Here is a 10,894-nt window from a genome sequence, read left to right as displayed (position 1 = left end):
CAAATCAATAACATCAGCAGCTTTTTACCATCTAAAAAACATTGCCAAAATCAAAGGTATAGTGTCTAAACCTGACTTGGAGAGACTTATCCATGCATTTGTCTCTAGTAGGTTAGACTACTGTAACGGCCTGCTCACTGGCCTCTCCAAACGGGCCGTAAGACAGCTGCAGTACATCCAGAATGCTGCTGCTCGGGTCCTGAACCGAACCAGGAAGTACGAGCACATTAGTCCTGTGCTCAGGTCTCTACACTGGCTTCCTGTGGCTCAGAGAATAGACTTTAAAACAGCTCTGCTTGTGTACAAGTCTCTCCACGGCCTAGCACCAAAGTACATCTCTGACATGTTAGTGCCATATGAACCATCTCGGACTCTGAGGATCTCTGGGACCGGCCTCCTGCTGGTGCCCAGAGTCAGGACTAAACATGGGGAATCAGGATTCCAGTTTTATGCAGCTAAAATCTGGAACAGTCTTTCTGAAGATGTGAGACAGGCCTCTACTCTGACAATGTTCAAATCTAGGCTCAAAACAGCTCTGTTTCACTGTGCATATGACTGAAAGGATCTTATCTGCACTCTTCTCTTTTAAAGTTCATTTTATAATGATTACTTATGTTTTTATTTTGTATTGTGATTTTAATGCATTTTCTTGTTCTGTAAAGCACTTTGAATTACTTTGTGTACGAATTGTGCTCTACAAATAAACTTGCCTTGCCTTGCCTTGCCTTGCCAAATGACCACAAAGAGACATGAAATGACCACAAAGAAACAGGACACGACCACGGGAGAGGAAATAACCTCAAAGAGACAAAACGACCACAAAGAGACACCAAATGACCACAAAGAGATAAAACAACTACAAAGAGACAGGACAAGACTTAGTTCTCTTTACGTTCTCTTTATGTTCTCTGCAGGTTCCAGTTCCTTTGACTCTCAGAAAGTTGGTCCGTCCATCTCTGTCACGTCTCCCATGAGCCCCAGCGTTCTCTCCGGACAAGTGTCTGTAAGTTTACCCAGCATGCACTGCACGACCACATGGCCCCCCTCCCCCACAGCCAATCAGCTCTCAGTTAATAGCCGTTTCCATGGTGATGTGTGTGTATGTTTCAGACCGGAAACAGGCGTCCTCTGGTTCCAAGAATTCAGGTAACCATAGATTCAGAGAGGAGTGAGACGTTCCGCCCGTCTGTGGTTCTCTTCATAGTTTTAAGCCCCGCCCACAATCCGGTTACCAAGCAAACAGTGGTTAGGCAGTAGCTGTCAGATACATGTAGTGCAGTAGAGGTTCCACTGAGCTCTGTTGGGTCCCCGTCTGTTGTTTGTGGTTCTTCTGCGGTTCTTCTGGGTTACTCTCTTGTGGTTGAGGGTTCTACTGGTGTTCTACAGGGCTCTCAATGTTTTATTGAGTTTGTGTCTGGGTTCTGTGGGGTTCTACGGGGTGCTGTTCTGTGTGCTCTGTTACACAAGGTTCTGCTTTGTTCTGGTGTGCTCTTTTACCGCTCCTGGTCCGTAGCGACCCTGTTTTACAGGGTTCTCCTCCTGTTGCCTGGGATTCCTCTGCTGTTCTGTAGGCTGTAGGTTCTGTTGTGTTGTTGATGCTGCTGTCCTGATCTCTACAGGTGAAGCTGTGGTACGATAAAGTCGGTCATCAGCTGATTGTCACGGTTCTCGGAGCCAAAGAACTTCCTGTCCGAGACGACGGCCGACCGAGGAACCCTTACGTTAAGATCTACTTCCTGCCGGACAGAAGGTATAAAAAAGAACCAGTCAGTTCTATGTAGAACCTGCAGAACCTCTGGTCTGGTTCTGTGTAAGCAGCAGTGGGTCCTGCTCTGTGATTAGCTGTTGATCATCTCCCCCTTATCGCAGTGATAAGAGTAAGCGCAGAACAAAGACGGTGAAGAAATCAGTGGAACCTCGGTGGAACCAGACCTTCATGTACTCTCCGGTCCACCGGCGGGAGTTCAGAGAACGGATGTTGGAGTTGACGGTTTGGGATCAGGCACGAGTCCGAGAGGAGGAGAGCCAGTTCCTGGGAGAGGTCAGAACGTTCATGGAGAACACATAGAACTCGACATGTTCCATACATGTACTGACAGCTGTCTCTGTGTCTCAGGTCCTCATAGAGCTGGAGTCGGCTCTGCTAGACGATCAGCCTCACTGGTACAAACTGCAGCTCCATGACGTTTCCTCGGTGCCGCTTCCCAATGCCTCCCCCTACCTGCAGAGGAGAGGACTGCAGCCTGAGGACACCCCGCCCAGCAGGAGGCTGCAGAGTGAGACTCACAGAACATTCACTGAGAGTACACACTGAGAGTACACACAGTCCTGTTTTTGTTTTCAGTTCATTTTGTTTTGTTTATTTGTTCTTCTTCTGTTGACTTTATTTTACTTTTCTCCCATGATGCTTTGCCAGACAAAGGTCCATACTATAACTCAGGTAATGACACGTGTGTGTGTGTGTGTGTGTGTATGTGTTTGTGAGTCTCTATTTCAAGGTTCTCTAAGAAGGTCTCAGTGGTCTTTAGTTGAGGTCTCAGAGATCCCTGTCGGGGTTCTGTAGGTTCTGAGTGGTGTTCCATCTAACAGACCTCCAGATGGTTTGAGGTGGTTCCAATTGTCTTCAAAGCCGCCCCAGTGCTACAAGATGGTTACAAAAGTCTGTGGTGATGCCTCAACGGTTCATGAAGTGGTTCTTCCTTGAGGGGGTTCTAAAGATGCTTTAAGGTCCAACTCTTCTCCAGAAGGTTCTAGCGGTCCTCTCTGCGAGGTTTACCCAGCTGTGTTTCAGAGGCTGATGAGATTCCAGGGTTCCTTAAAAATGTGTTTGGGGTCTACAGGTATCCTGACAGGGGTCTGGGATTCCAGAAATCCTTGTGGTGATGGCTCAGTCCTCTTTATGTCCCGAGTGCTCAAGAATCATCAGAAATGTTCTAGGGTTCGGAAAGGGGGGTCCAGTTGTCTTCAAGACAGTCCTGGGGATCTTAGAGAGGTTGGTGAGATCTAAGGTCATTTTGAGGGTCTCAGTGGTCTTCATGGGGGGTTCAGAATCATTGCAGGGAGTCTGAATGTGCCATTTGCTGTTCCAATAATCTATAACCAACTCCAGGAGCTCTTTAAAGGGTCTAGATGTGGTTAAGGGGGTTTCAGTAGTCCTTGAGGTGTTCCCAGGGAGGTTTCAGGGGAGGTTATGTGGTAAAATCTGAAGCTATTGTTGAATGTTTGTGTGTGGAATCAGGAGGTTCTTATCTCCCTGTGCGGTTCCTGTGGGTCAGATTAGTTGACCTTCCTGTGGAGGATTACCGACGAGCTGCTTACAGGATTAAAGCTCCGCCCTCTCTGTGTCTCTGCAGGATCTCAGAGGATCAGTGACAGTGAGTTCTCAGACTATGACTGTGAAGACGGCATCGGGGTGATATCAGGTGAACTCCATGTCCCATCATGCACTACAGCCCCTGCAGTTCAGATCTTGGTCTGACTGAGTCCTAAGAGCCAGACTCTTGGTCAGGGTTGATGGTTCAACTTCCTCCTCCTCTTTCCTTTGTGTCCAGATTACAGACAGAATGGGCGGGATTTTCACAGCTCCACCCTCTCAGTGCCAGAGCAAGTCATGTCGTCCAATCACTGCTCTCGATCAGATGTGGTCAGGATGAGGTCACGGTCGCCGAGCCAACCGCCTCCTCACAGGTAACCAGCTGAGGAGACTGAGCTTCCTGAAAGGCCTCACATTCATTTTACACCACTTCATTCTTTCATCATCCCTCACCCTCTGACCCTCTGACCCTCTAAACTCTGACCCCCAGATCCCTACACCCTGACCTCTGACTCCTTGGTCCTTTGACTGCCTGACCCTCTGACTCCCTGATCACTGACCCCCAAACCCTACGTCCTGACCTCTGACCCCTTAACCCTTTGACCTCTGTCTCCCTGATCTCTGACCCCAAACCCCTGACTCCCTGACCCTCTGACTTATGACCCCCATTCCCTACACCCTGACCTCTGACATCCTGACCTCTGACTCCCCAACCCTCTGACATCCGACTCTCGATTACTGACCCCCTAACCACTACGCCCTGACCTCTGACCCATTACCAACTGACCTCTGACCCCTTAACCCCTACACCCTGATCTTTGACCCTCAAACCCCTGTGCCCTGACCTCTGACTCCCTGACTCTCTGACTCCCTAATCCTCTGACTTCTTACTCCCTGATCTCTGAACCCCTAACTCCTGACCCTCTATGCACTGACCTCTGACTCCATGGCCCTTTGACTCTCTGACCCTCTGACCTCTGACTCCCTGATGTCTGACCCCCTAATCCCTGACCCTCTACACACTGACTTCTGACTACCAAACCTTTTACCTCTGGTTGCCAGCGTTACCCCTCTGTACCCGTTGTACCGAGAAGATGCTGTGCGGCTGCTGCGAGGCTCCAAACTAAGCCGAGCATACTCTGACGCCAGCCAGTACAGCAGCCTAGAAAGGTAACTTTCAGTACCAGCTGTAGTCTTGGTCGTAGCACTGGTTGTACTGCTGGTTTTACTGGATGCAGAACAGGTCCTGGTCTTAGTACTGGTCCGTCTTACTGTCTGTCTCTGAACATTCAGGAGACCAATGAGGAGAATGTCAGTTGCCACCTCTCTGGATTCCCATGACAGGTACTGCAGCTGTAGAAGGAACAACCACAGTAGCACTTTAAATAGTGTAGTTATAGCTGCAGTTGTTGCAGTAGTTTTAGTAGTTGTTGATGCAGTAGTTGTAGATGCAGTAGTTTTAGTAGTTGTAGTTGCAGTAGCTGAAGTTGCAGTAGTTGCAGCAGTAGTTGCAGTAGTTGCATCAGTCGTTGAAGTAGATATAGTAGTTTCAGTAGAAGTTGCAGTAGTTGTGGTAGTTGCAGTAGTAGTTGTAGATGCAGTAGTTGTGGAAGTTGCAGTAGTAGTTGTAGATGCAGTAGTTGTAGTAGTTGCAGTAGTTGTAGATGCAGTAGTTGCAGTAATAGTTGTCGTAATTGTAGTTGCAGTAGTTGTAGTAGTTGCAGTAGTTGTAGTAGTTGCAGAGTTGCAGTAGCTGAAGCTGCAGTAGTTGTTGTCGTTGCAGTAGTTGTAGTTGCAGTAGTTTTAGTTGCAGTAGTTGCAGCAGTAGCTGCAGTAGTTGTAGTAAGTGCAGTAGTAGTTGCAGGGGTTGTAGTTGCAGTAGTTGCAGTAGTAGTTGCAGTAGTTGTAGTAGTTGTAGTTGCAGAGTTGCAGTAGGTGCAGTAGTAGTTCCTAGTAGTAGTTGCAGCAGTAGTTGCAGTAGGTGCAGTGGTAGTTGCAGTAGTTGCAGCAGTAGTTGCAGTAGGTGCAGTGGTAGTTGCAGTAGTTGCAGCAGTCGTAGTAGTTGCAGTAGTTGAAGTAGGTGCAGTAGTAGTTGCAGGATAAAAGTTGTGACTTGGTCATCATTGTGTTTCTCTGTGTGTCAGATATTTTAATGGTCCGACACAAACTGGACCGACGTGGACGAACCACGTGATGAATGGGAGCTGTGAGGACTACAGGTGAGCTTATGGGTAATGTAGTGTTAGCCAGAGGATGACAACGGCTGAAAGCAGTCGTAGTATTACTGAAAGAGATATACTTCCTGTCAGTGAGGGGGGTCTGAGTTTGAGGGGGCGTGGCCTGTGCAGGTGCAGGCGTGTCTGACATGTTTCTGTTCTTCAGTCAGGACGTCATTCCCGATTTCCCCTATGAAGCGGACGCTTACGATGACGAACTGCTGAGGTAAACGGACAGTTTGACTCAGGGATGGTAGACAGGTGTAGGTGTAGAGGACATTAGTCTTACTTACTCCCTTTCTCCCTTACCGCTTACTTCCTTTGCTCCCTCACTGAGGCCTCATGGGAAATGTAGTGCCAAATAAGTGACTTACTGTTTATCCACCTCGCAGCCGCTCCACAGGTACAACCATCCTGGCAGTCGTCATGGTGACGTGACTAACTAACCCCTCCCGCAGGTGCAGCAGTGGTTGTCACGGCTACAACGGTTGACAGTTGTCATGGTGATGTGCAGGTTCAGCCGGGGGATGGACCGGCGGGATTACTACAGTCGCTCTCGCTCGGCTGACCAGCGAGCGATGGCTGACCGACCCGTCTACGCACGCTCCCACTCCACCGACAGAGCTGACTCCGCCCACTTTAGGTCCAGACGCTCCGCCCCCCCCTCACCTGCCCTGACCAGGTGATCCGACCCAGACCATTAGGAAAGCAGCTCTGCCTCCGCAGTGTTTGTTGAATGAAGCAGAGAAGCATGACGTCTGTTTGAACAATGGCCACACCCCTACTCTTTTAACCCCTCCCCCTCTGCGTCCTGATTGGCTCACAGTGTGTTATTTTCTTTCTACATGTGTTTAATATTCTTTTTTTATTTTATTTGTTTGGCAGCATGCTGGAGCTGATTGGCTGTTTGTTGGTTGATTATTTGTTTGCTAACGTGCTAACATTAGCGACCATTAGTGAGTTTGTGTTTCCTTGGTTAATGAAGGAATGGCCTGCTTTACTCTGCCTCTGATTGGCTCACCCCGTCATTCTTACCATAACCCTAACCAATGTCAACCAACCTAACCAACAGAAGCAACAAGTACGAGCCAACCACAACGAGACTAGGGTGGGTCATTCCTTCACTATCCTAGCATGTGCAAATTCACCACCCTCAGCACTATTAGAGTTTTAGCCACTAGCTTTTTGTTAGTTAACGTAGCATGCCTAGCTTAACCTTTGACCTTTGGTCTTGCAGGTGCTGCCTTGCCTCCCTCTGATCAGGTTGGTAGATTGAGTCCCTTGTTTTTGTTCCGACAGGGCGAACCCACGAGGCGGATCCGCCCAGACGAGTCCAACGGGAACGCCAGTCTGCAGCCGCCGAGGACGCCAGCTGCCCATCGTCCCGCCCAAAGGAGCACCGGAGAGAAGTACGTCTGTTAGTTACCTGTCAGGTGACGTGTCAGATCAACTGACTACCTGCCAGCAGCATTCATGATGCTGATCAGCAGGGGCCACAGTTACAGTACCTGGAACTACCTTTGGTCCTGGTATTAGTGGGGATGCCCCTTGATGCGAGTACAGCCCCAATGACAAGCCCCCCCCAACCCTCACACCATGTTTGGGTTTGGGTTTAGGAGGTTTGAGCGTGGTGGCCTGGGAGATGTAGTCCCTCCACGAGGTCCAAGGAAGTGTTCCAGGATCATCACAGGGTCTGAGTCTCTAGCCTCTGAGTCTGAGCACATTTGACATAAAAGTGTTTCTAGCTGTTCCAGGATCCATGAAGAGTCCTTGTCCAGGGGCCTTATTTATAAAACTGCGCAGGAAAGGTGACGTACGAACAAAGAGCTTAGTGCAGAAAGTGCTTACGCACAAAAATATCCTGATATCTTGCCCCACCCATAGGTGCCTATAAATGGCCATTGAAACGCATGAAATGGTAGTGGCATGTTTTTCAGGTGTGCCACATTGTGCAGCACAGCACCAGCACAGCTTGGTTCCTGTGGGTGCTTCTTAGCAACACCAGGCCCAACGCAGCGCAGAGATCCAGCAGCACTGGGCATGGCAGTCAGAACCAGCTCATAAGCCACTCATCATTGTTGGCCAGTAGGTCCTGCTGGTTCCTGAATATCCACTCCCTCCGAAATCTCCCATCCACCACATAAGCCATTGTGCATCTTTACACACTGTGATCCTGTTGTCCTGATCGTGGTCTTGGTCTTGGTCCTGGTTCGGGTGATTAGCAAGCTAATAAAAGTAGCATATGTCATTTTCCCTGGCCGAGTCCTCCAGCTGTCTCTGAGGGATCCCTCCAAGAACCTCCACCTTAATGTGGTGGGTTTTATTAGAATCCGCCCTCATGTCCAACCATGTAAATGGTTAGCTGTTGCAGCAGGTCATGTGATCATCCTTCATCTCATTGGTTGTTTGTTTTCATTCATCGGTCTGATCATCTTTTCTTTTTTTTTCCGTTTCTGCTGTCTGTCAGTTTTGGCCACACTCACCACAGGACCACCGATTACAGCTGCAGCCCCTCCCACTCCGCATCAACAGGCCCCACCCCCTGTTCACAAACAAACCCCTCCCCCTGGCAATCATCAGCCACCTCCTCTTATACGAATCCAAGCCCCACCTCCTCCTGGAACCACTCAACCCCAGCCACCACCTGCCCCTGCCCCTGCCCCTGCCCCTGCCCCTGCCCCGGCCCCTGCCCCTGCCCCTGCACGGGCTCCTGCCCCTGCACAGACTCCTGCCCCTGCACCAACTCCTGCCCCTGCACCAGCTCTTGCTCCTGCCCCTGCCCCCGCCCCTGCCCCTGCCCCTGTCCCGGTCCCTGCCCAGGCTCCTGCCCCTGCCCCTGTACCGACTCCTGCACCGACTCCTGTCCCTGCTCTAGCTCTTGCCCCTGCACCTGCCCCTGCCCCTGCCTCCTGTCCCTGCTCTAGCTCTTGCCCCTGCACCTGCCCCTGCCCCTGCTCCTGTCCCTGCACCGACTCCTGCCCCTGCACCAGCTCTTTCCCCTGCTCTTGCCCCTGCACCTGCCCCTGCACCAGCTCTTGCCCCTGCCCCTGCCCGTGCCCCTGCCCCTTCTGTAGTCCAATCAGTGCCACCTCCTGGACCTGCTCTTCCCACTCCACCTGCTCCAACACCTGCCCCAACACCGACCCCTACACCCTCACCTGCCCCCTCACCTGTCCCGCCCCCACTGACTCCAGGTTTGTACATCACAGGTTTGATGGGTGTAAACCAGTCTGTCCAGTTAGTCCACACCTGTAGATCCAGTGGAACCAGTAGAACTAATAGAACCAGTAGTCTGGTAGATCCGTGTGTGGTAGATATTCTCAGTCATCATTCATTCATTCATTCTTGTGTTCATCTTTCCTTCATCACACCGACATCATCACATCCCACTGGTCCGTGTCAGACCCAGACAGACGCTCAGCCACACCTGGAGGGACTAGAAAAGGCAAGTCAGATTCTCAGGTGGATCAGGTGATCCTGGTCAGGTGTTTTTAGACGGATCACCTGCACAGTTCAGAGTGTTAGTGTCATCTGACCAATCGTCTCTTTCTCTATCATGATGCAGAGGTCACATGGGAGGACCAGCAAACCAAAACAGCCAATGGTATGGCACCAACTGTTAGCCCCACCCACCCGCAGAGAGGTAGCCCCTCCCCCTGTAGTCATGTGACACCTTGGTTTGTGATGATGTGGTGATTAGAGGAAGGGATAAGCTTGGGTTTGGATTTCCTGTTTCCTTTTTGGTGTGCACTCGACTCTCCAGAAGTCCAGTCTTGATGATGCGTTCTGTGATGTCTGGGACCAGAAGATAATTGGCTGTGTTTCATGTTGTGATGCCACTTCTTTGTTTGAAAAACTTCCTGTGACATCAGAGACTAAAATATGACATCATTGATCAGTGGCCGTAATAACAAACAAACTCTCCTCTTGTGTCTCCGTAGGTGTGATGAAGGATCCGTCAAAGGTGAGCAACTGAAACACATTGACACATCACACAATACATGACATCACTGATGATGTCACACACCTGCTCACCTCTGTCCTCTGTCTGTGTCTCCAGATGAGGGACAGTCTGTCCTTTAAGTCATCAGACAGTGATGTCAGCGACGTGTCGGCCATGTCCAGCGACACTCGATCTGTCCCCAAGATCAGGTTTTAGACCGGCGACCAATCGCAAATTAAAATGTTTATGATGTCACACCTACACATGACACATGTTGGCATTAACATACTGTTATTTAAACACCATCTTATTAGCATATTCATCGCCGTTTAGCTAGTAACGTTATCCTGACAGTGTTTCACCAGATCTCTGGGAACAGTTGACCTGGTGGGTAGCAAATTGTAGCTAAAGTTAGCTATTGTTAGCCTAACAGCGTTTTACATTAGCATGATGTTTGTTACCTGCATTTTTCTTTAGGTTAGCATGCTCTTGTTTCTGTTAGCATCTAGCATGTGTTGCTCTTCATTATTCTATCTCTTCCTGCATGTTTCTGTCTGCATGCTGCCATTCTCTCCTTCCATTCGCTGAGACAGTCAGGCGGAGGCTCTGGAGGGCCAATCAGTGGAGTCAGGGGCGGGGTCAGAGGGAACACAGGAAGCAGGGGGGGCAGCAGAGGGTGGAGCTACACTTCAGAAGTGTGAATCAATGGAGGAAGCAGAGGAGGAGCCTGAGCCTGCAAAGTAAGAGACCAACCAATGAGGCGCTCCAACTGGAGACAGCGACAGTAATGACGCCACCCACATCCTGTGTTTGCTGCTGTGACCACACCCCCTAACCCCCAACCCCCCTTTACCTCCAGACCCCACCTCCACAACAGGTGACTGACAGGTGTGGTTGTTCCTCTCTTCTCCCGCAGGCCGGCACCCGGAGCTCCGCTCCAGAAGTCATCGAGCGTTGGTGGAGAGATTTGTTCGCTCGGGAGAAATGACGACGACGACGACGACAAGAAGCGGCGCTCAAGTTTCGGAGCAAAGATGATGGGAATGGTGGGACTGGGGAAGAAGAGTCAGAGCGCCTCCCAGCTCAACCCCGAGGGTCAGTCCCCGTTTAACCAGGGTTGATAGAGGTGTCCTGCAGGGATCAACGTCAGGCCCTGAAATCTTCACATCTTCTTCTTCTCTCTCTGTCTGTCTCCAGAGGAAGAGAAGAAGAAGAAGGTGGTGAGACTTCCTGTCCAGAGGAGTGTAGAGACAGGATTGGCCATCGAGTTTAAATCTCGTTTCACTCGACAGCCGAGCCGCGACCCCGACGCTGAGGACCCTAAACCTGGAGCGTAAGAATCAGTACATACTGCTCCAACATGCCCCTCCCCCTGCTACCCCCCCCCCCCCCCCCCCCCCCCCCTAACATGCCCCTCCTATT

General features: G+C 50.5%; 1 protein-coding gene across 1 annotated transcript in view; it reads left to right on the top strand.

The window, feature by feature from the left end:
* LOC126384217 (regulating synaptic membrane exocytosis protein 2-like) overlaps positions 1-10,894 on the top strand; it is a 31,944-nt gene that overhangs the window by 14,101 nt on the left and 6,949 nt on the right. The window contains 21 exon segments of the mRNA XM_050035181.1: positions 915-1,003; positions 1,620-1,750; positions 1,870-2,041; positions 2,117-2,276; positions 3,354-3,422; positions 3,552-3,687; positions 4,376-4,483; positions 4,607-4,657; positions 5,458-5,532; positions 5,696-5,755; positions 6,044-6,211; positions 6,829-6,938; positions 7,997-8,439; positions 8,441-8,723; positions 8,933-8,974; positions 9,095-9,172; positions 9,471-9,493; positions 9,590-9,681; positions 10,066-10,212; positions 10,389-10,567; positions 10,670-10,805. Coding sequence (XP_049891138.1) covers positions 915-1,003; positions 1,620-1,750; positions 1,870-2,041; positions 2,117-2,276; positions 3,354-3,422; positions 3,552-3,687; positions 4,376-4,483; positions 4,607-4,657; positions 5,458-5,532; positions 5,696-5,755; positions 6,044-6,211; positions 6,829-6,938; positions 7,997-8,439; positions 8,441-8,723; positions 8,933-8,974; positions 9,095-9,172; positions 9,471-9,493; positions 9,590-9,681; positions 10,066-10,212; positions 10,389-10,567; positions 10,670-10,805 — 2,752 coding nt within the window.

Source organism: Epinephelus moara, chromosome 22, assembly GCF_006386435.1.
Source record: "Epinephelus moara isolate mb chromosome 22, YSFRI_EMoa_1.0, whole genome shotgun sequence".
Taxonomy (NCBI): domain Eukaryota; kingdom Metazoa; phylum Chordata; class Actinopteri; order Perciformes; family Serranidae; genus Epinephelus; species Epinephelus moara.
The sequence above is the reverse complement of the archived record's forward strand: the minus strand, read 5'-3'. Positions and strand labels throughout refer to the sequence as shown.